The sequence below is a fragment of the Grammomys surdaster genome, unplaced genomic scaffold (assembly GCF_004785775.1).
Source record: "Grammomys surdaster isolate TR1022 unplaced genomic scaffold, NIH_TR_1.0 201, whole genome shotgun sequence".
In the NCBI taxonomy this organism is placed as follows: domain Eukaryota; kingdom Metazoa; phylum Chordata; class Mammalia; order Rodentia; family Muridae; genus Grammomys; species Grammomys surdaster.
The window spans coordinates 9,043,706-9,070,612 of NW_021604646.1; the positions used below are offsets into that span (position 1 = coordinate 9,043,706).

The window sequence follows — 26,907 nt, forward strand, 5'->3', positions numbered from 1 at the left end:
GTGTGTGTGTGTGTGTGTGTGTGTGTGTGTGTGTGTGTGTGTGTGTGCACATATGTGCGCGCGTGCGTGTGTGCATGCGTGCGCATGCAGGTGTGGGAACTAAACTCCCGTCCTCTGGGAGAATAGCAATTGCTCTTAACTGCTGAGTTGTTTTTCAACCTGCCTATCCGCTTCTCCTTCCCTGACTGTGAGTGTGCTTAGGAATGTTCTCATTTCTGTAGCTCACCACTTAGGTTAAACTGGTGGCCACCTCTCTCTGCTTTTACCAGCACCAGGATTACAAGTATACATTATTTGGGTTTTGGGATTGAACTCTGGTCCTCGTGCTTGGAAGGCAAGCCTCCAAATCTTGATCCTCCTGTTTCAGCCTCTTGACTGTGGAAGTGTCACAATGCCTGGCTCCATTTCTTACAGTAGTTTTATAGGAGAATTAAAAATTAAGTTCTAAACCCAAGGCAATTTTCAGTTAGCCTTTTAAAGTTGTTTATGGCATTTCTTTCTTGAGAGGATGTTTCAAATATATGTCTATAATCTCTAGACAACACAGACAACCCAAAGTGAGTAATGAGAATTGTCTTTTTCCTTAAAAGTTTTTCTCAGAGCTGGGGAGATCGCTCAGCAGGTAAATTGCTCACTGCAATCATCAGAACCCGAATTCGGTTCTTCGGCGCCCATGTAAGAAGATGGGCATGGTGGTGTACCTCTGTAATCCTATACTGGTAAGCAGAGAGACAGGTGGCATCTGGACTTCTCTGACCAGCCAGTCTAGCCAAAACAGTGAGCTCCACCTTCACTGAGAAACTGTCAAAAAATAAGGTGGTGGTGGGGAACATTGGGCCAGGTGTGCTAGTACACGCACACCTTTAATCTCTAAATTCAAGGCCAGCCTGGTCTACAGAGCAAGTTCCAGGACAGCCAGGGGTACACAGAAACTCTGCCACAAAAACAAACAAACAATAACAACAACAACAACAAAAAAAAACAGAGGGTGGGGTGCAGGGTGGTTTGAGGAAAACATCCTGATACTGGCCTCTGTCCTGCACATGTGCCTGCATGAGTGAACACACATGTCAAAGCTTTTCTCAAATGTAAAATTGTTGATTAATTACAAAGTGGGAGTAAAAATTATATATATGAAAGATAAGGAAATTGAATACTGTTTTGTTTTGTAGCCCTGTTTGCAGTCCCTAAAAATTACAAGCTGGTAGCTGCACCATTGTTTGAACTGTATGACAATGCACCGGGATATGGACCCATCATTTCTAGTCTTCCTCAGCTGTTAAGCAGGTATGCAAAGTTGAACATTTCTGATACAACTATGTAAAATGTCAAGTTAAAGACATCTGGAGCCACTTGAGAGGTGATACTGCACAAATTTTAAGGCTTAAGGAAAATAAAGACAGTTTATGTATTTTTACACTGTATGTGATCAGTAGATTAAAATATGCTTAAAAATACCTGAAGACTCAAATTATGGCATGATGTTCTGACATGTAACTGTTCTTCCTCGGATCTGGTGTCTTCCATGGTTAGTTTACAGTCTATTCAAAGAAGAGATAGTAAAATAGTATTTAAAATACAGAATAGTGGTCTGTATAAAAGTAGGAACAATCACCAGGCATGGCAGTGCACTCCTTTAATCCCAGCACTTGGGAAGCAGAGGCAGGTGGATCTCTGTGAGTTTGAACTGGTCTGCAAAGCAAGTCCAGGACAGCCAGAGCATGTACCACAGAGAGACCCTGTCTCAAAAAAAAAAAAAAAGAAAAAAGAAAAGGGGAGGGGGTGTGGATACTTAAATATTCTTTTTCTTTTTTTGGAGCTTACTGCGCTTAGGTCTGAATTGGCAAATGGTATATAGCCCTATAGTTTTATATGGAGTCTGAGGTTTTAGGTAAATAGGCGTGCGCTCGCTCTCTCGCTCTCTCTCGCTCTCCCTCGCTCTCCCTCGCTCTCCCTCGCTCTCTCTCGCTCTCTCTCTCTCTCTCGCTCTCTCTCTCTCTCTCTCTCTTTCTTTTCTTTTCCTTTTTCTTTCCTTTTTTAAAACACAACAGGGTCTCTCTGCATAGCCCTGGCTATCTTGGAACTCACTACGTAGACCAGGCTGTCTGAGAAACCCGAGATCTGCCTGCCTCTTCCTGGGAGTGCTGGGATCAGAAGTATGTACCACCATGTCCCATTTAAGTATGCATTTTCTAAATTGATTTTATTAGTTTAGTTTCTTAATGCCAACCATAGATAAAACTGCTTATTATGAGGTTAGGCATGGTAGTTGTACTGTGAGTTCAAGGCCAGCCTGCTCTACACAGTAAGTTGTAGGCCAGCCAGGATTATGTAGTGAGACCCTGTGTCAAACAACAAAAGAAGAAAAGAGTATGGCTTGTGTGCTGGAGAGATGGTTTAGTGATTACGAGTGTTTATTGCTTTTTCAGTGGATCTGAGTTTAGTTCCCAGCACTTACTGGGCAGTTCACAGCTGCCTGATGCCTCTGGCACCTGTGCTCACATGTGTGTGCACCTGAACACTTGCACGCTTGTGCTCTCTCTTTTATGTGGGTGTGTGACTGACAAGTCTTTTGGATTGTGCAGTCAGTATTTGGATTTGAATCTCATTTTTTATGATTTACTTTTATTTTATGTGTATTAGTGTTGCTGTATGTGTGTCTGCGTGAGGGTTTCAGATCCCTGGAACATATTACAGACAGTTATGAGCTGCTTTTTGGGTGCTGAGAATGAACCTGGCCCTGGCCAGTGCTCTTAACCCCATCTCTCTAGCTCTTTTCAGTGCTTGCTAGAGGTAAAACTTGGAACAAACTCTTACTCTTGTTGGCCATATACTTCATATGCAAATGAAGATGGTAGTTTCTTTATAGGACCGTAGTCAGCACACACGAAGTGCTTAGAACATAGTATTTGGAAGTACTTATTACATGTTAGTTTAACAACTCCCTAGTCATGGGGTTCGCTTCTATTGAAGCTTGGGGAGTGTAAAATTGGCCTTTTTTCCCGTTGTCACTAATCATCCTTCAGCTTTTGCTCCTCTGCTTTGGCCTCTTGCTGTATTCTGTGCACATGAACATTGCACACAGAGCAAAGGACATGTAAGAACTTTGTCTGCCTTCAAGGAACTTTGTAATTCATAATTAACCAAAGCTACACTCCTAATGTTTCTCATGGTAAGTATTCAGCTGCACTTCTGTAGTATTTAAGTGAGGTCAAACTGCATCCTACTATAGAAATGCTAAGCGTGCCAGGAGGCAAGAAATGGCCAGGTAACGTCCTTGTTTAAGGTGGAAACTATATATAACTAATACTGTTTTTAATAAAAGTTTTCTGTTTTTTAAAATGCAGGTTCAATTTTATATACAACTGAATTCCTGTACACAGAAGTAAAAGAAGCCGTCTCTGTGAGCACAGCTTACACATGTAGAAGAATAACTGTAGAACAAGTTTTGGTTTTCTCTTGTTCCCTAAATTGTCACCACCTTCCTGTTTGAAGAGTAAAATTAATATGAACTAGATAGTGGTTTAACCATGTGACAGTGTTCATTAACTGTTGTTCTACTCATACTTTTTTTTGTACATTAAAGAAAGTGAATTTCTTATTTGTATTTTTTTTTTTTTAAGTTTCTCATTAAACTCTGAAAAGTCTTAGAGCCGAGGATCCTTTCTTCCCTGCTTTAGACTGGGGAATGTTAAAACACGGTCATGGTTTAGGTAAAGTGAGGTGCTGGGCCCTTGGGCCTAGACTGTCCCAGGTCTTTGTGATGAGGACTTTCCATTACTCTGGGGAACTGAATTTATCTGAGTAAGTCAAAAGTGCAGTGTGTACCAAACTGTACTCCATTATAAGGAATCCCAGTATATTATCTGCCGAGTATATTTTATAACTCTCTAGGCCTTACTTCACAAGTCAAGACTTTAAACATTTGGGAAACCTTAAGATTAGGTAAACTGAAAACCATTGGAATTGGTGTAAAAAGAGGTCCATCTAGAACTCATTGCAGTATTTTGCTTCATATAATGGGATAGTGATTATTTGCACTGCTGTGAAATTGCTTCTTACTGAGTGAGCCGTAACAACAAACACAACGAGGTTTTAAACTCTGAGATTAGAGAGTTACAGTTGTGAGAATCTGAGGTGTTGTATACATACATAATGATACAAATCATGATTTTAGTAAGCAGCAAAGCATTTCAGACTATTTTAGAATAGGCTGGGTATGGTGGTACCCGCCAATGATCCCAGCACCTTGGTGCCTAATGCCAGAGGCTCAAGAGTCCCAGTATAGCTGAGATACTTAGCAAGTCCCTACCTCAAAAATAATAGAAACAAAGGAATAGTCTGAATTAGCTGGATTCTAGAGGTCAGGACAGGTTTTGTCACCCTGAGGAAAACAGCAACTTTAAGCTTCTAGTACGCTGCTTGCACAGTTAGGATGAAATTATGGGAGTAAAGTTTCAGGACAAAAGTGGTCAAGAGTGGAGGCACACATCTTTGATCCCAGGACTCCAGAAGCGAAGGCAAGTAGATCTCTCCAGTTCCAGCTATGGGTACATAGTGAGACCCTACCTCAGCAAAGCTTTAAGACTGGAGAGTTGCTCTTGCATAGGGACTTGGACTTGGTTCTAAGCACCCCCGTGGTGGCTCACAGCCACCTGTAATTCCAGTTCCAGAGGATCTGACATGGCTGACCTTGGGCACCAGGCATACACGTGGTACAGATACTTACATGAAGGCAAAACACTCATAAAAATAATCTGAAAAAGAAAAAAGGTAAAGGACTTGGCTGGTTGTGTCACTGTGGTCACTGTAGTTGCTTTATTGCAGACTTGTTGGCTGTAGGCTTAATGTAATGAAAGAAAACTTACAAGAGGTAGCCAGTTTAACATTTTTAATAGTCAGAAATAAGCTTGATTAGTTCTCACACTTTATGCTGTCTAACACAAGGTATGTCTCCTGAATATTGGGCAAGAGCAAATGTAAATATTTTCTTCCCGTTTAGCTTTGACAATTAGGTCAAGAGTGGCTGAGGAATTAAACTCATTCAAATTTATTTAGAGTCATCTGCGGTTTTAGGTGTTTGTGTTGATGTTCAGGGAAGGTGGAGAGGGGCGAATGTCCTGCTGGAGATTCACAGAATGCTGTCAGAAAGCGGTGCTTGAGCAGAAGCACTCACTTCTAATCCACTCTAGCCCTTTATAACTTAGGTTTTGGCTCAGATTCTTCCAGCTTTTCTGAGTGTTCGAGCCAGCCATTCCTATTCTGAGACTTTAAGTTACCTGCTGTTGTAACCATGGGATGTAAGGGTATTGGTTTTAAACAGCACATTCCTAACACATAAACACAAAGTTTTAAAGCTTTTTGGTCAATTTACAGTTGGATCCCAATCCTCTTGTTTCCTAATGAACAGTGATGAATCAGAGAGGTATAGATTTTATGTGTTCTTTCAAAGTCATTCAAAGAGAGCACGGGTGTCAAGGGTTCTTTGATCTGTAACATCACCCTTAAGATGTAAGTCTTAGAGTGTCATTCCAACCATGTATATTCTAAATATTGGAGAGTATTAAAATAAGCCCTTGAACAACTGACATATTTTAAACTGAATGTTTCTTACAAATGAAAGCTCTATTGCATTATTTTCTTATTAAAGCTAGTAGTACATACTAGTAAAAGGAGAAAATGAAAAAGCTTATTCAGTTGTTTAAAACCCTAGTTAAAACCGCCTACTCTTTTGGAGAAGTGAAAAAATCCCAATTGATGGAAGACAATTAGGATGTCTTTTTTTTAAGAGTAGGCAACAGTGCCATTGGTGAAAGTGCATGCAGGCTTTTAATCCCAGCATTTGGGAGGCAGAGACAGGTAGGTCTCTGCAGCCTGGTCTACAAAGCAAGGCTCAAGACAGCCACAGCTACACAGAGAGACCCTGTCTCAAGACCTTCCCCTCTGCCAAAAAAAATAGGCAACACTTAAATGGCACAGGTTCTGCATATTAGTTTGTATTTTAAGAAAATGTCTGGGTGTGATTCTTTCGTGTACCATGTGTGTAGAGTGTCCATGGAGGCCAGAAAGAGGGCATCAGATCTCCCAGGACTGCAGTCAGACATGGTTGTGAGCTGCCAAGTGGGTGCTGGGAATCTAAATTCCTGTCCCCTAAAGAGTAACCAGCAGTCAGTGATCTTAATGGCTGAGTCAAGTCTCCAGCCCCTCGTGGTTCTTTAAGGTGGTCTATAAAGTGTTAGTCTAGTGGCCATTCTCTCTCACGGGCACCTTACACAGTTTCCTGCATGACGATCTCTCCAAGCTGTGGCTTTCATCTGCTCTTCTCTTGGCTTTAGTCTGTCTTATCCATTGAACTTGCTGTTCTGGAATCCACGTTGGCTGCAAGTTTACAACAATGACTTTTTTTTGTGCCTTCAGCTTCCCAAACTTAAAGGCTTTTACTAATTCTTAGTGTTTGGAACAGCATATGGATTGCTGACTGCAGAGAGTTTTCAGTTTTCTATTCCAGTGTTAAAGCAGCTTAGCTTTCGTAGCTTAAGATGAGATTTTCCAACACATTCCACTTGTTTTCTATCACTTACTTGGGTTAAACTGGACTCACTGGAGTCTGCCTCTGTTTAAATACAAGCTGTAATTCATCTGGAACAATTAAATTCATCTTACTATTAACACACACACACACACACACACACATGTCTGAGGGGGGAAAAACCAACCAAATATGTCAAGATTAAGCCAGTTAAGTCCACTTTGTATTTTAGAAATTAAGTTGGAGGAAATTGGAGACATTGGTTGTTATGTTCATGTATAGAATACAAGCACCATTTACAGTTGTGCTTTTGAGAACTTGAACCTGGTTTGTTTATAGGAATGTATAAAGAAACTGGAGTTTGGGGTTATGTTTTTTATATTTGTAAAGCAAAAGTTTGATCAAAAATGATCATTGTTCTTTTTAAAAATTTTATTTCACTGTTATTTCAATAAAAACATTTAAAACTGAATGACTAATTGTTTGCCATAGTCCTGAGTGGTGGAGGGTTGCGCAACTTAGAATACCAATAGTGATCCTGCAAAGTTCTGCTTCCTTGTCTGTGTTGAGGTCCATTGGGTAAGGGACCACGTTGGTATAGTGGGAAGGACCTGATGGTTTGAACTATTGATCAGTGTTGCCCCCCAACCCCTTTTTTGAGATAGGCTCTCTCTATGTGTCCCTGGCTGTCCTAGAACCCACTTGAATTCAGAGGTCAGCAGCCTGCCTCTGTCTCCCAGATGCTGCAACTAAAGGCGTGAGCCACCTTTGCCTGGATATTTCTTCCCTTTTTTCTTGTAGCATGTCCTTAGATTTCATTTACCTGCAGTTGATGGAGTCATTTGAATTCAGAGCCTGAAGACTGGATACACAATTGTGTTAACTACCTGTTTGTTCATAATCCTTAAGGACTGTTTCTTTATCTGCAGGATTATAAGTGGGAGCTCCTGGCTTTGATCTGGCTTCTGGTTAAGACTTTAGAGTGGGTGCTAGTGAGGTGGCTCATCAGTTAAGGCTCTGGCTACTCCCAGAAGACCCAGGTTTAATTCTCAGCACACACATGGCAGCTCAACTGCCTGTGATTTCAGTTCCAGAGGATCTGAAACCTGGTGGGTTCTTGCACACATGATACACATAAACTTGTGCAGGCACACACAAATACACATGATCTTTAAAAAGGACTTTAGAATTTAGTCCTTCTTGCACTGGGCCTGTGGCATGCTCCAAAGTCCTAGCTTCTTGGGAAGTTGAGTCAGGCTGATCATTTAAGCTCAGAAGTTCAAGACTATCAAGACCCTGTCTTTAAACCTTCCAGAAGTGCAGAGGGAGGAGAGGAAGGGAGGGAAGGAGGAGGAAAAAAGAGACAGAAGATGTTTGAGTGTGGTAGTTCATGCCTTCCATTCTCTAACCTAAAAGGAGATTCAGATAGCAGAATTGTCTCAAACTGGAGGCCAGACTGGGTTAGACTGAGAACAAGTATCTCAAACAGGTCCTCGAGGGAAGGAAGAAGTGCAAAGTACTTTCCCAAGGTATAAAGAAATAGAACAATGACTGTTCTTGTTCAAAACAGAAGCCATCCAAAATCTTTTGCATTGTTTTAAAATGTAGCTGAGCTGGGTTAATTTCATGTTATACATGTTGGATTTTCAGAGAGCCCAAACTTCTGAGATTAAAGAAGGCAGCTTTGTTATCAGCAATATGAAAGGACAATTTTGGTATCTAATACTGCTGTTTTGTGGCTTACATCGAATGTGAATCACAAATGAATGGTTTAAAAATCACCATGACTCAGATCTGACCTTGTAAAGAAGAACACTTCTCTGGAAAATTACCACCCTCGTTTCTTCAGAATAAAGATTTCCATTATTTGGGCAATAGTGTTAAGGCTTGGTATTTTATTTTTACATTTAGTTATGTGTCTGGGAGACAGATATGGAAGTCCAAGGACAACTTGGAGTTATGAGAATCAAACTCAGGTCATCAGGCTTTGTAGCAAATGTTTCATCCCCTGAGCCATGCTGCAAAAGACTGGGGAAGAGAACCAAAGGGAACTGTATTGTACAAAGACCCATTTCATGACGAGGTGTTTTAAAGAATTATAACAAAGTGGTTAATTTTCAGTCTTAAAAAAAATCTATAGAAATATTTGGCATGGAAAAAAATTTTCCTTTAGAAAATTTGGGAAAATTTAACAGCTGTTTACAGAGCATACATCCTGGGATGGGCACTAACACATGTCTTGGGAATATCGTGATTAAAAAGAGTGTGCCCTGTGTTATCTTATGTAACTCACATATAGAGATGTAACTTGCTGTTTATAGTGTACAATTCAGTGACTTTGTATTCCTAGTTGTATAACAGCAATTTTAGGACATTCTCACTTCAGGAAACTAGTACCTCACCTGTCACTTCTTTAGCTGTCACCTCCAGTTCTCTCAAACTCCCCTTCTACTCTACGTTCCATGCATTTGCCTTTATCAGGGCGATCACGTAGAATTTAGATATGGTGTGTGTGGCTTGACTCAGACATACTTCAAAGTCCCCTGATATTGTAGCATGTATCTGTACTTTATTTTCAAACACAATATTCCATTGGAGTTTCCCCTCTGGGTTATTAGGAATAATGCTACTGTCAACCTCTATGTAGGGACTTTGTGTGGGTGTATGTTTTGAGTTCTCTTGGTTGCTTATTAAACAAGCTGTGTAACTGCCAGGATGAACGGTCACCCCTTGGTTTACCTTTTAGGAACAGGTATTTTCCAAGAAGCTTAGCAGCATTTGACATTCTCACTTGTAGCATAAAGGGGAACGGATTTTTATTTCCCGTTAAATTGGTTCCTCCGTTTAAAAAATATTCTATCTCAGGGCTTCTATTTTAAAAATATTCTATGTCAAGGCTTCTATTATTTCTTAAGCATTATGTCCCTTCTCTAGAACACCAAAGAAGCCTCTAGTCTACACGGTGGTGGAATGGAGGGTTTACCTGCTTTGCCGGGTAGGAACAAGGGACAAATGGCCAGGTGTATGGGTCCCGCACCCTGCTGCCTGACCACGCACACAGGCCTGCTGTCATTGCCCAAGGGCTGGGCTCACCCTAGAGCCCGGCTCGGGCGAGTCCGTGGCGTCAGTGGGCCCAGGGTCGCCAAGGATGCTGCAGGGGGCCGGGACGTGGGGCCCCAGGCCGGGTCCTGTGCCCTCGGGACTGCAGCGCGCCGGCTGTGGGCGGGGGACGAAGGCCGCGCCCCCGCGCCCGTCCCGCCCGCGTCCCGCTAGGGGCGGCGGCCCGCCCCGACTCCGCCGAGGTTCTTCCGCGCCGGCAGGGGCAGCAGCGGGAGCGGCGCGGGGCGGAGCGGCGCGAGCAGCTAGGAGCGGCCCGGCCCGGCGCGGCGGCGGCGGCAGCGACGCCAGAGCCCGTGGGCGCCTTTCGCGAGGCCGCCGCAGGCGCCTGGCCGCAGCGCGGGGAGCCTCGGGCGCCGGAGCCCGCCGCCGCCGCCATGCCGCTGCTCTTCCTCGAGCGCTTCCCGTGGCCCAGCCTCCGCACCTACACGGGCCTCAGCGGCCTGGCCTTGCTGGGCACCATCGTCAGCGCCTACCGCGCCCTCAGTCAGCCCGAGGACCGGTCGGGCGAGCAGGAGCCGATAACGGCCCCACTACAGCCCGAGGCGTTCGTGCCGGTGAGCTCGACCGCCAGCGGCCCCCGGGCCCGAGACGTGGCCCAGTACCTGCTGTCGGACAGCCTGTTTGTGTGGGTGAGCGAGGCTGCGGGCCGGGCGCGGGGGCGGGCGGGCGGGAGCCGCCATGTCACCCATTATCCGCAGGGGGGCGTGGCCGGGCCCTGACCCTGGATGAGGAGGCCCGGGGACCGGCCCTCGCGTGGGACTCGAGGCCCAGCGGCTCTGCGAGCGTGGCGGGCCGCGGAGGGAAGGTGTCGGGCTGCCGGGGAGAACAGCTGAGGCAAGGGCGCTCCGGCCCCTGGGCTCCAGGGCGGCGGGACGCGGCGACCCGAGGCTGTGAGGAGCCGAGACAAGCCGGGTTTAGCTCGGCGTTGTTGGGGGCGGCTTGCCGATGAAGAGAAGGCCGAGAGTTAGGGGGACATTTTACACTTCACAAAACAACTTCGAAATGTTGCTATTTGGCAATGGAATATAGCCCGGGTGGGCGCTATTTAACGAAGCAAACAGACCAGCTACGTCCTTTTTTTCTTTTTCCCCCCCGGATGGTTCGTGACTGTTCCGTTTTGACAGAAGGCAGCAAAACATTCGGATTGGTGTGGCAGCGCTTCCTTTGAACTCGGTTTCTCCGTTTAGCGATCCGTTTTAAAACAAGGGTTCTAGTTTGTCTGCCGGTGCGAGATAAGCAACGTTCACATGGCACAAGTACTGGCTTCGTTTATTATATCATTTTAGGCTGGGCAGATCTGAGAAAATTTTGCTCTCACCTTGCACTTGAGTGCCTCTTCAAACAAACCATCAGAAATATGAAAAGTTGCTCCAGGATTTAAAAAATTGTCACTTGGATTTCCTATGGCTTGGTGGGATCTTATCTCCTCGCACGGCACCTAGAGAAGGCTGTAAATGACTGAGGGGTTAATGTTCTAAGTTTGTAGAACTATATACAACTCATTTGTTGTAATTATTCCCACTGTGCTTCATCAGGAGGCAGTGGGATTTGTGAACTTCGTGGGCTGTAGAGTAGGCCTCCTGGTCCTTTGGTACATAGTTTCATAGAAGGCAGTGAAGGGTGAAGTTCCTCTTTCTCTACCGTGAAAAGATGAACTGTCCATTCATTTTTAGGGTAAACAACTTAGAATTATTATGTTGGGAGTGCTTTTGACAAGGGTGAAGACTATAGTGTATGTAGTTTTTGATACCTTGTTTTAAGCCCGAGATAACCGGAACCATTAATAGAACAGCCAGTAGTATTGTTTAATGATTTTTTTTTCGTAAGTTTCTTCTTGCAAAACCTGTGTTCAAATTCCAAGGTTAATACATAAAACATTAATCTAAGGCCTTTTGGTTTTTCTGAGAGTTGTCGTTTTTAAGAAATGTTCTTTTTCTATGTACAGTCTTACCTCGTGCAAATTAATCATTTCTTGCCCTCTTTTGAATCCTTATTTCTCAGTTGAAGTTTATTCGGTTTTCTTCCATCACCTCTGGAGTTTTGGCATGCATGGTGTCTGCCCACATCTATCTTGTGTGTGCTGTGAATTTTGTTTTTCGTTTAGTACTTAATTTGTGCTTTAACAGCTGTGCTTGACACTCTTCCAAAACCTTCCCTGTACCTGGCAGGTAACACTGAGTGACAGTGTAGTGGTGGGCCTTTGTCAAAATGGATGCTTCTTGAGCCCCATTCATAGGCCTTAGACATTACCCCCCACCCCACCCCATAAAAACAAAACATTGTCTGCCAATGTCAAGCAAGATAGACAAGACTGTCCTTTGTCAGTTGCTAGTCACAAATCTTACTAGTTATTCTTTTGTTTGACTCTCTAGAACTTGTCTTTGTAGACCACATGCAGTAGTATCTCAGGAGCTTTGGTATTAGCACAGGCAGATCAATACCTTCCGAGGTGCTATTTGCAGCACTCTGGAAGACACTGCTGCCAACAGTACTTTCCCCCTACCCTCAAATGACTCATATGTAAATAAGGCAACTTATGATAGCTGAGGAGAGAACACACATGAAACCCAGTGGGGCTCCGAGGTAGGAGAAAGGAGTGCTGTGTGAGGAAGGACTGACTACAGCTTTTCTGACTTAAAAGGGAGTTGAGAGAGGGTGGAAGGAGACCAGAGGTAAGAGGAGGTGGCCCTGCTGAGAGACAGATGAGAAGCCTTTGAGGCTCCATCTCTCCAGGTGTGGCTAACTTGTGGCTTATGACAATGACAGCTGTCTTTGGTTTGTCACTCCTCTGCCCCATGGAATGAGAAAAGTAGGTGGGATTTCAGAACTGGTTAGGTTAGTTCTAAACTTAAAACTTTAGAAGGCAGATCCTACAAGTTCATATTTCAAAGGTCAGAGTAAACAAAGGTGAGAGACAGCGAAAGGAAATCTCTGCTTCCTGCCTCCTGCTTCCTTCAGCTTCTTGTTATTGGTGCTGGCCTTAAGTGGGAAGCTAAGAAACAGCCAGCGTTTCAGGTCCTTTACCCAGTTCATTTCTATGGCTTCGAGTGTATATACGTGAACATACTCTTTTTGTTTCACACCTGCACCTGCTTTTTATTCTCTCCCTGAGCTGGATGATTCTTTGAACTTTTATCCAAAGTTACCTTGACATATCAGGTATGTATCAGCCTTCTGGGCTGATGCTCTCGCACCTCCTGTGGGTCCACTGGATGCCTGTTTATGAAGTCTCCAATGGTGGACATGAGTGCTCCATTTTTCTGCTCTGGTACAATGGTCTGGCAAACCCTTTTTAACTCAATGGAGTTCTGCCTATGAGAGAAATTAGTAGTGTGTATAGCACAGATAACATTTTAAAATAGCTCTTCTCTGTTCTCCAAGAGAAGGAAGTGGCTGTTCAGATCAGGCTTGCTGCAGCAAACCTTTGTTTTATGGTTCTTGGAGACTCAGTTTGTTCCATACTTCTGAGGCTTGAAGTCTGGGCTGACGGGTTAACTTTGCAGGAGTCTCGGGTACCTGGAGGCATCTGATTTGGGGTTTACGTTAGGTTCCTTTGAGCAGCTGAAGCTTGTGTTGTTTCTTTTCTGGTTTTGGAGACCCACTCTGGCTGCTTAGGACAGAGTAGTGTGCTGCCTGCTGTCAGTCCCAGTGTCTGCCTCAGCCTTCCCAGTGATAGACTTGTAGGCCTGGGCCGCCATGCTTGTCTCAATATTTATATTTGCATTTGCGATAGAGAAGTTACTGTGTTTATTAGGATGACATAATATTTGTCAAGTTAAGGTTTTTTAAATATTTTAAAGATTTATGCATATGAGTGTTTTGCTGGCATATATAAATGTGTACTACATACCTGCCTAGTGTCTTTGGAGGTCAGAAGGTGTCATTGGATTCTCAGGAACAGAAGTGCCAGGTGGCTGTGAGCCATTATATGTGTGCTGGGAACCAAGTGTGTACTCTGCAAGAGCAACACGTACTTTTAACCACTCAGCCATCCCAGCCCCAACACTTTTATGTATATGTAGTTAGATGTAGAGTGGTTCATTGTTGATAATCATTAAAATATTCCAATAAATCACAGTTCAGAACCTTAAAATAGTTTAGTTCTTCGAATCCTTCATTGCCTGGGTGTTCTTGTAAAGGTTATTTCTTTTTAAATACATTTTCCCCCAGTGGTTATGTGCTTTCTTTTCCCTCTCCTCTTTCCCTTTCCCCATCCCTTTCTTTTCTTTGAGACAGGGTCTGGATAAGCAGCCCAGACCAGCTTTGCACTTGCTTGGGCCTCTCTCTCTCTCTCACATGCTAGCATTACAGGTCTGTCCCCAGGCAAAGCTCCACAGGTTTGTTCAAGCCCTACTTTTCTTTATAGACGTGCTCCATTTCATCCCCCCCCCCCACCCCAAAGATAGTTTCTCTGTGTAGCTTTTGCTGTCCTTGAACTCACCCTGTAGACCAGGCTGATCTAAAACTCACAGAGATCCGCCTACCTCTGTCTCCCAAGTGCTGGGATTAAAGGCCTGTGCCCCCACTGCCAGGTGATGTGTTAATTTTCAAGTCTTCCATTTAGATTAAAATAGAAATGTTTTGATATTAGTGATGGAACCCCAGAATTATAAGGGACTTTGAGTTTGGTCCCAGTACCCATTGTTGGGCAGCTCAGAACTGCCTGTAACTCTAGGTCTAGAAGGATCTACCATCCCTGACATCCATGGGGACTTTGAGAGTAGACAGGCAATTAATATAAAATAAAATCTTTGTAAAAGGGAGTGGGCTAGGGAGATGGCTCAGTAATTCAGAGCACTGGCCGCTCTTCTAGAGGGTTCAATTCCCAGGATTCATGTGGTATCTCACAACTGCCAGTCTGACAGCCAACTCCCTCTACTGTACACACACACAAGTGGTACACAGACATACATGCAGGTAAAACACCCATACACTTATAACAAAAATAAAATCTCAAAAATAATTTTTTTTTCAGAAACCTGACAATACTCATTTTTAAGGTGCTGAAGTAGGCCTGTAACAGGTGCACCTCCCTGTATTTTGCCACTCAATGGAAACTTCAATCATATAAGTTAGAAGAAATGTCACAAAAAACCACATCACAACCTTCATACCAACTCCCTTACCAGGTAAATATGGTGTTTTTTTTTTAAATCGACTAAACTCCTCCAGCTTAATTGGAACATATTTTTTAAAAGCAGATTTATTTTCCTGGTTTACATATCATCATTTGAGTTTAAAACACAGATGCATTGCATTTAGTAATGCTCAAGGGATGGGGAAAGAGAAATGAAGACCTTGACTTTGAACTCACACTTAGTCTATCATTACTTCTCTACCCAAAAACTGCTGGACCCGAGTCATGAACAAAACTTAGTTTTACTACTTTCAGTTAAACTTTTTTAAGTTTTTGACTTAAAAAATGATATATTACACAGTTTCCTTGAGGGGCGGGGAAAATGGCTCAGCAGTTAAGAGCACTTCCTGCTCTATCTTCCACGAGCCCCTAGATCAATTCCCAGCAATCACGTGATCTAACACTCTCTTCTGGGCTCCACAGGCGTAGGTACACACATCATACATGCACACATGCACGCATGCACCCATGCATCCACACACCCAGGCACACAAATGATTTTTCTTAAATCTTTTTTTGAAAAGTTCAATTTATACTCTCTCCCACCTCCAAAAGTCTCTCTGACGTGTTAGAATTAAAAGTGTGAGCTGAAATGTTTTGAACTGGGTTCTTACATAAGGAGTCAAAAGGCTGTAGGATTTTTGATCAACTGTCTTTTTCTATCTGGTTAATTGAATGATTTTATGATCATGTGGCTTTAGACCAGTTAAATACCAAATAGTTCCCCCAACACACCAGTGAAACTATTTTTGTTTTAATCCTTTAAAAATACCTTACGTCCTGGCCCCATTAGGTAACAGAATAGAACTAAGTATGATTTATTCTTTTTGTGCTGGGTAGGGCTGCCATTATGTGTCCTTCCTCAGGAGTATGTGGTAGGGATACAGAGGGGACCTGAGAGATGGGTGGGAGCTTGCTTTCTTAAAGGATCCTTTCATCATATTCCCTCTTGTCCTCCATCCCCTCCTTTTCTCCCTCCCTCCATTATAATTTGCTTTTAAAAATTGAGGGGGTAGACTAGGTGGGCATGGTGACATGTTCTTATAATCCTAGTGCTTAGAACCCGGAGACAGGAGAGTAAGGAGTTCAAGGCCAATCTGGGGTACATAGAATCTATCTCAAAACAATAGCAATGACCAAAGTAAGGGAAATAGGACTTACCCATTTGCTGTTTAGGTCTGAGAATACCCACTTTTAACTTATTTTAAAGAAGAAAGTTTTGTCAAGTATGGAAGAAGGCCTTGGTTTCGGCACTGGAACCCAGAGTGTCTTTCCATTTTGTAGTCCCTCTCTGTTACCTGATTTATTTATTTATTTATTTACTTTGAGATCATAATCCTACCCTCCTCTACCTGTCAGGGCAGCATCTTTGAGTTCTGGATTTTACTAATCATGTGACTTTTAGATCAGGTATCTGATAGCTGTCTAAAAGTTCATGTGGGAATGAAGATACATACTTTTTGTGGCCACTTATTTATTGAGACAGTGTCTGGACTGGACTTTCAGTCCTCCTGCCCCAGCCTTCCTAGTATGTGGATTACAGGTGTGTGCCATCATGCCAAGCTTGGTATATATAGTTTTACAGAGACAATACAGAGTTTCCATAGGGTTCTGTCAAGTCTGAAGAAGGCAGCCTGCTGGAGGGCACCCACTGGGGCAGGGGTCTGACTCAATGAGCTGTGGACCCAGTGTTTCTCCTCCCCATGCCTTGTTCCCTTTAGCTTCAGTAACACTTAGTTTGCACTGTTAGAAAACCAAAAAGGCTCATCGGAAACTGTACACCATATTTGGGTCTCAGCAGAACTAAACTTCCTTCCTTTGGTTTGTGTGCAGGTTCTGGTGAATACTGCTTGCTGCGTTTTAATGTTGGTGGCTAAGCTTATCCAGTGTATTGTGTTTGGCCCTCTTCGAGTGAGTGAAAGACAGGTAAGCGAACAGATTCTTATCAAGTTTTGAAATGCTATTAGATTTCAAGCATATAGAAAAGTTCCATGTGTACTACAAAGAACTCCTTCATGTACTTCATCCAGATTCACTTTTAGTTTTATTCATGTGTGCATGTGTGTGGTGTGTGTGCGTGCAAGGCTCACACACATATGCACACATGTGGGTCTGGGTGTACTCACCTGTATTTGGCATGTGTGGAAGAGAATTTTAAGTCTTCCTCTTGTTCTCCATCTTACTTTTTCAGCTGGGCTCTTACTGAAATGGACGCTGTCACAAGTGCTTGCAACTCTGAGCCATCTCCTCAGTCCTTAGAGTCACTTCTTTACATAGATTTTCTAACCCATTTGAATTAAGTAGGGGACATCATACAATTTTACCTCAGGTAGATCCTTCAGGATGTGTTTCCCCAGAGTAGAGTTTCCTACTTGGGAAGAGTTTCCCAATGAGATCTTGGTAATCACAGCATAGGAATAAGACTAGAGAAGCTAGCCTTGATAAAATATTTCATTTAATTGTACTCAGAATAGCTAAGCTGTCCCATTATAACTATTCCTTCATGATTTTGTTTTGTTGAAACAAGACCATGCTATGCAGTTCTGCAGGCCTGGAACTTGCTTTGTAGAGCAGGTTGCCCTTGAACTCAGGAGTCCTCCGTCTCAGCTACCCAGTGCTGGGATCACAGTCACTTCTGCCTCAGAAGCTCCTTTCTATATACTTCATTCTTCACATTTTCCATAAAAATTCCTCCTTCTGTTCGCAGCCCCATGGGGAGAGCAAGAATACCAAACAACAACCAGAGCCCCCAGGGTCTAAACCACCAGCCTTGGGAGCACACAGGGAGGGACCCATGGCTCCAGCTGTTTAAGTAGGGGAGGATGGCCTTGTCGGGCTTAGGTGGGAGAGGAGATCCTTTGTCCCATGAAGGCTGGATGCCCCAGTGTGGGGAAATTCGAGGGTGGGGAGGTAGGAGTGGGTGGGTGGGGGAACATCCTCATAGAAGCAGGAGGAGGAATGGAATGGGGGTTCCTGGGCGGGGGTGGGGGGTGGGGATGGAGTAACGGGATAACATCTGAAATGTAAATAAAACATCCAATTAAAAAAACAGCAAAAAAAAATACATTTCCCTAATTACAGACCACATGCTGCTTCTGCAGTAATTGCAGGTCTTACTAGTGTCCAGTGAAAAATTTGATATCAATAATTAAGCAGAATTTAGATCATTGTATTCTTCTAAGTGTTTGTATCCTTTCCAGGTTGAGAATAAATTCTTAGGTGACAATAAATAAATAAATAAATAAATAAATAAATAAATTCCTCCTTCTTCAAGGCTTTGGTTCTTTCTGAGCTGGAAATGGAGCAGGCCAGCGGCCAGCTGTCTGAGTGCAGCAGTGGCCTTCAATGCTTTGTTTCCTCTAATGTATTTGGTGTCAGGTCAAAATTTACAGAAAACATTTCCTTCAAATATTTGAAGCTTTTGCTGTTAACCAACTCAGCCTTTTCAGTGTAGACCACATCTGTCCCGCTGTTCTTTGTTGGCTTACTTTATGATGAATGCCATCCAGTAGTGTTTATTAAGAACTATTTTGAAGCTGGGTGGTGCTGGTGCACACCTTTAATCTCAGCACTCAGGAGGCAAAAGCAGATGGACCTTTGAGTTCTAGGTCAACATGGTCTACAGTGCAAGCCCCAGGACAGCCAAGGCTACATAGAGAAACCATGTCTGACCACCCCGCCCCCCAAAACAGAACTATTTTGAGCTAAGACTAAAGAATCGACATAGATTTACTCCATGAGTGATTAAAGTTTTAAGAAATAAGAGAATATTAGAGGCAAAGACACCGAGAACCTAAAGTGGACTAAATACTACAGTGTGAACTAGAGGCTTAGGTCAGGGAGAACTGTGTTCTTTCCTTTTCTCGATGTTTTTATTTATTTATTTATTTATTTATTATTTTTTGGGTTTTTGAGACAGGGTTTCTCTGTGTAGCCCTGGCTGTCCTGGAACTCACTCTGTAGACCAGGCTGGCCTCGAACTCAGAAATCCGCCTGCCTCTGCCTCCCAAGTGCTGGGATTAAAGGCGTGCGCTACCACCGCCCGGCATCGATGTTTGTTTTTAAAGATTTTTTTATGTATATGAATGTTTTACCTACATGTGTATAAGTGTACCATCTGCATGCCTGTTACCTATGGAGGCTAGAAAGACTGGATCCCTAGAACGAAGTTAGAGATGATTGTTAGCTGCCATGTGGGTGCTGGGATATGAAGTTGTGTTCTCTGTAAGAGCAGCAAGTGCTCCTAACACTCAGCATCTCTCCAGCAAGAGAGTTTTTGATTTAAAAATATTTAAAACATTTAATGCCTATTATGGCAGTTAAAGAGTACTTTACGTATACTAGCGCACTTAATTTACCAACTCTTCTGTGAGACATAGGCCATTACACTAAGACCCACTTTATAGCTTGGGAAGCTGAGACATGCTGTGTCAAGGGTACCGCAGTTATGCTGAGTTAGGAACCACAGCCAGTGATATTTCAAGGGCTCCCACTTTTCCTGCTCTAGAAACAGACCTTCACCCAGGATTCCAGGTTTACTTTCTTGAGACATGGTGTTCAGAACCAGGGTCCAAACTAGCCGTATACACTGTGTAAAAGCAGTAGCAGCATTGCTCCTGGGGGGTCTCGTTCTCTCTCTCTCTCTCATTCTCTCTCTCTCTCTCTTTCTCTCTCTCTCTCTCTTTCTCTCTTTCTCTCTTTCTCTCTTTCTCTCTCTCTGAGTTGACTTTGTTTTCCGAACACGACATATCTAGTCAGGGTAGTGTTTGAACTCTCAGAAGAATTCTCTTTGTGTTGGGGTCTTACTGACCTCTAACTCAAGACCTTCTTGCCTCTGCCTTCTAAGTGCTGGGCTCACAGGTTCTACCCAACCACACTCCCAGCTTTAACTTTATTTTAAATTTGTAAAATGTTTGCAGTCCTTAAAATCATATCTGAAAGTCTCATGTTTTTGCTGGGTGGTGATGGCAAATGCCTTTAATCCCAGTACTCAGGAGGCAGAGGCAGGCAGATCTCTGAGTTTGAAGCCAGCCTGGTTTACAGAGTGAGTTCCAGGACAGCTAGGGAGAAAGAAAAATCCTGTCTAAAAAAAAAGACAAAGAAAGGCAGGCCTTGAGTTCATTCTTGCCTTTATCCAGAGTTTTACCACCTTCATCAATAGCTAGGTAATCAGATATTTTTATCTGTAATCACTAGAACTCATCTATTGTGCCCCCCCTTTCCACTTCCCCAAGAAAGTGATGACTTTTAAAACTGAAAGTTTTCACTTTGTAAAAGAATATAAGGGCTTGAGAAATTGCTCATCAGTTAGAGCACTTGTTCTTGAAGAGGACCATGTGGTTCTTCCCAGAACCCACTTGTTGGCTTACAACCATCCGTAACTCCAGTCTCGGGTATTCCAACACTCCTGACCTTGGGAATACCAGGCACTCATGTGGTGCAGACATGACATACAGACAAAACATTCATACACATATAACAGTTAAAAAATAATATAGCAAAGTAGTACATAATCTACTGCTTATGGAACACCTTACACAGCTGGCTTAGAAATCAGGTGACTATTATTAGAGACCTTACAACATTTTTCATCTTTCTTTCAATAGTGTTGAGGTAGAAACTCATTCAAATATATGCAATTTAATAAAATAGTCTGTAGATAGGGGAAAATTAACAATTTGTGTCTGTCACCATTAAGACACTATGGTAATATACCTAGAGAATATTTATTGACATTGGTAAGAGTCTCACAATAATAGATGAGAGAAAACAGTGTATAAAAATTAAAACATCTGCATATCAAACAAAGGGAAAAGATAATATTAAGGACATTATTTTATTTTAATATTGTTTCTTTTGGTTTTAGTTTTGCTTTTTAAGACAGGGTCCTGTGCAGCCCAGCCTAGCTTCCCAAGTGCTGGGATTGTAGGCAGATGCAATTATACTTAGCTATATAGATATAGTTTTAAATATTTTTTGTTGTTTTAAATATTTTATTGATTATATACTAGCAAATAGCCTTTTAATTTTTTCATTAATTTATTTTTTCACTCTACATTCCTGATCACAGCCCCTCCTTCCTCCTCTGCCTTTTAATTTTTATTGGTATTTTTTATGTGGAGTGTTTTTATATGTGTGATGTTGTATATGTTTGTGGACATGTGTGCATATTTGCATGAGGCCAGAGTTGACTTTGGAGGACTTTCTCTATTGCTTTGCACCTTTTTTTTTTTTTTAAGATTTAAAACAATTTATTTTTGTTTATATGCTTGCATGAGTTTATTGCACCGCATGCTTTGTACCTGCCTCATGTGGGGCTGGGAATGGAGCCGGGCCAGATCCTCTGCAAGAGCAGTGAGTGCTTTGGAGCTCATCAGGTAACTAGATTGGCCCATTAGCTAGCTGCAAGGACCTGCCTGTCTCCACCCTTCAGTATTGGGGTTACAGACAAATGTGCTTCTCCACTGGATTTTCTTGGGTGCAAGGGTTCCAAACGCAGGTCTTCATGCTGCTTGATAAGTACTGTATCTACTGAACCATTCCGCAGCTCTACTTTTATATTTTTTAGTTATTTAAAAAGTTTAATCTTTTCTATTGTTTATCAAGTCCGGGTACAGAAGTCTCAAAAATAATACTGATTACCTTGCTGAACATGTAAACTATAAAATAATTTTACTTCTTCCTCCATAAGAGTACTATCAACTGCTTTTTTTTTTTTTAATAGAAAAGTACCCTTTTATTGAGGTAAGACAAGTGTATTTACAATATGCCATTGTTAGAGTATATAATTGACCATGAGACTTCTAAAGCAGCTGAATTCCAGAGAATTATAAGGGAAAAGAAACATTGCAAGTATGTTTCTGTTACAGAGGATACATTTGAACATGACAGAAACACTTAAGGCTGAGTACTGGACCTTGTCCTCCATCTGGGGGGAATAATCAAAGTATTTGTTTGTTGTTAAAGACAGAAGGCTCACTTTTAGAAGGGGTTGGGGTTGAGGGAACCCACAGTAGGGCTTCCAGAGGTCTGAGGGCTGCTTTGTTTAAAAGCAGAGCCTCAAGATTCTGACTGAGAAATGCAGTGTGGCCAACAGTCCAGGTTCACTTTGGACTCACCCTAAACTGAGAGCCACCTCAGCCCTCCACCTTACTAAGGACCGTGTGCCTCTCACATCTTCTCAGGTCCAGTGTTTGCTGAAATCAGGCTGCTGAAAGGGGAGGTTTGCTGTAGTGCAAAACCCACTTTGATGGGGTCATGTCTACAAAGGAGTACAATGGCAGACTCTTGCTCTAACAGGAGACCTAGCCACTGTCAATTATATAGGCCAAAGCCTATTATAAATCTACAGGGCACCTTACACAGGTTAATTCTCAAAGCATAGCACTGACACTTCAGGAAAGGTGGGACTTTTTTGAGGAACATCAGACACAACGCCAGGTCTTTATTATCCCATGAGCTATTGAGGTAGGATTCTCCACGTATTGAGTTTTCACAGGTTACACCGTAGAGTCAGATGCAAGTACCAAGCAAGTACAAAACACGACAGTGATCCACGAGAACAAACCATCCCACTAAGAACCAGTCCTTCCTTCTGCAGATAGGCAAGGCTGGGGATTCTCCTGGCACTGAGAGATTTAACTAAAAACAGCATTGTAATGTCTTGTAGAAATGGTTTGTAAATAAATACAATTTCAATTATGATTTTATGAGTTAAAAAGCTTCGAGCCTGTTAAAAATAAATAGTGCAATCATTAGTGGTAAGATAAATAGTACTGTGTCTGACGAAGTGCTCCCATGTCCAACAGGAAAGCTAAAACCTTGGGCAAGGAAGGAAACCATCACTGTTCCTGTGGGCAAACCAGCAACAGATGGGAACGGCGTGTTCCCTCAGCATCAGGTTCATGAGAAGCTACGGCCAGTTTGGTTATAACGAAAGAGCTTTTACATGTTTCAACAGGGGTGTCTTCCTTCCTAACTCAAGTGGAGAATAGCGAGGGAAGCAGATGCGGTACATGCTGATTTTTGGATATTACAATAAAGCTGAAAATAAGAGGGAAAAAAAATCAAGATTAAATCATCAGCCCTTCTCACAGTCACAGAAAAAAACCTTTAACATGTTACACACCTTCAATGTCACCATAAGTTATGAAAACAAGGTGAGAAACTATGGCCAAATTTCACTAAGAACCCAACAAGAGAAACTACATCATGGTATGGGAGAACTCATGTGGAGTATATTGTTTAGATCCCAAAGCTGACTCCAATAGCCTCTGTAGCAGACTGCTCCATGGTCAGAACTCTGCTCTGCTCGGCTTCTGCGTGGGACAGATTGTATGAACACACTCAGACCACATCTGCGCTTCCAGACTGTTGTTGAGTCAAGAACGTGGTTAGCTATGACTGACGAAGTAACAGCTCAGAATGACCTCTGCGTATTTCAAAAATGACTATCTAGTTCAAATTTTTATCTGGCTCCAAAATATTAAGATTCAAAAGGACCACAAAAGTTTTATTTTATCCATGTTTACAAAAAAAGTGATTCACACATGAAACTGGGCTTCCTTGGGCTGACACATGGAGACGACATAATCCAATCCAATCCAGGCATCATTATTAGAAACCCAGGACACCTAGATATATCTGGGCCATCACAATGGACATCATAAAAAATAATAAAAAAAAAAAAAATCAAATGCCTACTGGTGTTCCTGAATCTTCTAAAAAAAAAAAAAGAAAAAGTAACAGACACCATGGTTCTCTACGAACGGCTGTCTTACATATTGCAGCAAGACTAAGAAACAGCCTTCTCAAGTCACTAAGCATTGGAATAGGCTTCATCCTCTCCATCTTCGGATCTCAGGCCTCACGAGCCTGCCGCTGCTTCTGTCACAGCTGTTGGGACTTTGGAGGGTGTACATTTTAAACTTCTGTAAGGAACTTTATACGCTAGTTCGTGAAATTTAACTTTGTGCTGAATATTCTTCAAAAGGGTTTTATAAATAATACAGTATTTAAGTTCTTCAGTTCCCTTGTTGTTATACCATATTGTTGCTTTCTCCAACTTTGTCTACGAATGATCTGATTCCAGGTAGATTTAGGAGGGATCCAAGGATAGGCACTCTTCTGATAAAGCCAACGACCACTGGAAAAAAGCCCCTGAACAAGAGAAAGAATCCATAAATCTCGAAGATCATGCCTATCAAAGGCCAGCCGATAAGAACCACGAACACACCGCCCAGGAAAAACCCAGTGGCTTTCACTTTGTGCTTCTGGAAGAAGAATCTGAACGTCCTCTCTAGACCAATGACAAACGCCAGACCAGCCACAAACAGAACATTTCCAATAGCCAGCAGTGCTTTGTCAAAAAAGAGAATCATCCCAAAGAACAGGAAAAACACTCCAAATCCTGTTAAGCCCATGCCAATTTTCTGCGTATCCGTGAGGGAGATCATGGCGGCGGCGGCGAGGACCGCGGTGCCTCGGGGCACACGCTGCGAAGCCTAGTCCGGAGATGAGCCTCGGCGACGCCGCCCGGGCCGAGCCGCCACGTCTATCAACTGCTTTTTAATGGCTAAAATTTCCTAACTGTTTCAGATTACAAGTTTTGGTTCACACTCACTTTGTCTGTACTCATGAAATAGCTGTTGTCTTTGCCTTCTGTACAGAGTGCTCTGTAAGCTTGCTTTTGTTGTATTAACAACTACTAAGTCGACTTGGTATGCTGGAACTCACCTTTACAAACTTTTTCCTTTTTAGCATCTCAAAGACAAGTTTTGGAATTTTATTTTCTACAAGTTCATTTTCATTTTTGGAGTGCTGAATGTCCAGACTGTGGAGGAGGTGGTGATGTGGTGCCTCTGGTTTGCTGGACTTGTTTTCCTGCATTTGATGGTTCAGCTCTGCAAAGACCGATTTGAATACGTAAGTTTTTAGCCAGCCTCTTTCATTGCTCAGTCACATCTGTGTGCCAAGTTTAATGTGAGATGCAGTGTGAGAAAGTCACAGGGTTGCATGCCAGGGGCAGCTCTAAGGACTACTAGCTCAGCTGTCACGGCCTTTTCCCTGAGGAGCTTCTCCCTGCAGTGGTAGGATGCCTGTTTTCTAGGGAGCTTCCTCACCCCTATCCCCCAAGCCCTACAGCCACTCCTAGCCTAGGTCAGAATGTGAAGGAGCCTTGATGAGTACCTCTTCTGGAGAGTTTCTGGGTTCGTCTTCTCCCATTTTTCTTCTCTTACCCTGACTGGTGGAGCTTCTTTCTCACTAATTTGTATTGTTCTTCTTGGAGTCAAGACTGAGTGAGCTGCCTCTGCTTCCCATCTGGCTGTAAGATCTGCCTGAGACTTCAGGCCACACCTGTGCCAGTGAGCACCTCATACAGGCTGAGGTAGACATGGCTGAAGCAGTTTCCCAGTTGAACCCACTCTAGGACCTTGTGTCCCTCTCTTTAGTCGGTGTTCATGGAGATGGCCTTGTACTTCTTTGTGAATCTTACTCTTGAAGGCTTTCTTTCTTTTCCAGTTCTCATTCTTACAAATCAGAGCTGCTAGCCTTCCTTTCTGGGCTGATTGTAGCCAGCATCCAGTACAGCAGTAGTTAGAGCTCCAGGTCTCCTTTCCAGGCACTTACCTGTCTTTGCCTCATATCAGCATACCATTATGCATAGTACTTTGCACCTGATTCCTTTCCATTGTTCTAGCCCTAATAGGCTAAGCCTCCAAGTCAATTCTGCAAGACAAACAGAAACAGAGCAGAAAAGGGCACTGTTCTGAGTCATATAAAATGTTAGATGATTGAGCCTCCTTCTAGAGATTGTAATCTCATGCTCGGGGGACACTGGAGAATATGAAATGGAAATATAGCGCATATTCTGTCTGTAAACGAAATGATAGGGATCTGTACATCTCAGCTCACGTATATAGGTCATGGTAGAATTTGGGCTTTTCTGTGTTAGTTTGGTGCTCCAAGCAAAGATACCAAGCTTGATCTTGATCTGAGGGCAGTCGCCATGGTGGAGGAATGAACTAACTGTCTTTCTGTTCTGTCCCTTTCAGCTTTCCTTCTCTCCCACCACACCAATGAGCAGCCATGGGAGAGTCCTGTCCCTGCTGATTGCTATGCTGCTCTCGTGCTGTGGACTGGCAGTTGTCTGCTGTGTCACAGGCTACACCCATGGGATGCACACCTTGGCTTTCATGGCTGCAGAGGTAAGGTACCAGGCACAGCCTTCTCTGATTAGATTCCTAAACATTTTAAAGACCAGAGAGTGGATGACAGATTGCTTTAAAAGATATTTGGTCTTTGACTTTAACAGGGATTTATTGTTTTCCTGTTTTTGTTGGGTGCTGGTACTGAATGCTTTTATATGACCTATTTCATGTAATCCTTGGAGAATTATTTTTCTCAACAATTCAGGACTAGGGGGCTGGGTAAGAGCACTGTACAAGCATCAGGCCCTGAGTTTGAATCCCAGTACCATCGTAAAAAGCTAGGCATGGGGTTTGCTAGTCAGCCTGGCTCTGAGTTCACAGAGAAACCTTGTTTCAAGACAGTAAGAAAGATAGACGGAGCAGAATACCTGGCATCCTTTTTCGGCCTCCGTGTGCACATAGACCATGTGCTAGGGATTGTTGAGGGAACTTTTTTTTTCAGAGCTGGGGATTAAATGTAGGATTTTGTACATCCTGGGCAAGACCTTTACCATTGGGCCACAGCCTAGCAGGAATCATTTTAAATTCTTTACACATTTGATTCCTTATTAATTCTGCTTACGGTGGAGGAGGAGACCCTGAGGCCTAGTGTGTGAACTGTTTGAGGTTTCAGAGTGGCAAATGCAGTTCAAGTACTCTTACTCCAAAATAGGAAAAGCATTCCTTTCAAGATACAAAAGAAATAGTTTCTGGTGAATATTAATATATAATAATTTTTAAAGCCAAATAAAACATTTACAATAATTATTTAAACTATGTTTATTACTTTAAAGGAGTGTGTGTGTGTGTCTGTGTGTGTATGTGTGTGTGTGTGCGTGTGTGTCTGTGTGTGTGTGTGTGTTGCTAGAGCTTTCTGTCCTGATAGGCAAGAGTTGTCTTCAGCCCTCTATGAAGTTTTTTTATTTTTTTAT

General features: G+C 42.8%; 3 protein-coding genes across 4 annotated transcripts in view; 2 read left to right on the plus strand and 1 right to left on the minus strand.

Moving 5' to 3' along the window:
- The window catches only part of Nudt21 (nudix hydrolase 21), a 24,044-nt gene extending 17,043 nt beyond the window's left edge, over positions 1–7,001 (plus strand). Inside the window, exons 6-7 of the mRNA XM_028770376.1 lie at positions 1,173–1,287; positions 3,348–7,001. Coding sequence (XP_028626209.1) covers positions 1,173–1,287; positions 3,348–3,369 — 137 coding nt within the window. The 3' untranslated portion in view covers positions 3,370–7,001. The remainder of the gene's footprint in view (positions 1–1,172; positions 1,288–3,347) is intronic.
- Positions 7,002–9,831: 2,830 nt separating this feature from the next.
- Amfr (autocrine motility factor receptor) overlaps positions 9,832–26,907 on the plus strand; it is a 38,498-nt gene continuing 21,422 nt past the window's right edge. Inside the window, exons 1-4 of one of the 2 annotated variants that reach the window (XM_028770351.1) lie at positions 9,832–10,278; positions 16,620–16,712; positions 24,546–24,710; positions 25,841–25,993. In XM_028770351.1, coding sequence (XP_028626184.1) covers positions 10,024–10,278; positions 16,620–16,712; positions 24,546–24,710; positions 25,841–25,993 — 666 coding nt within the window. In that variant the 5' untranslated portion in view covers positions 9,832–10,023. Of the gene's footprint in view, positions 10,279–14,648; positions 14,779–16,619; positions 16,713–24,545; positions 24,711–25,840; positions 25,994–26,907 lie in introns of those variants that run through there. The other variant, XM_028770352.1, reaches the window with a different exon arrangement.
- Positions 23,272–24,241, minus strand: LOC114623680 (vesicle transport protein GOT1B). Its single transcript, XM_028770353.1, has one exon. The coding sequence runs from the start codon at positions 24,239–24,241 to the stop codon at positions 23,825–23,827; it is 417 nt and encodes a 138-aa protein (XP_028626186.1). The 3' UTR covers positions 23,272–23,824.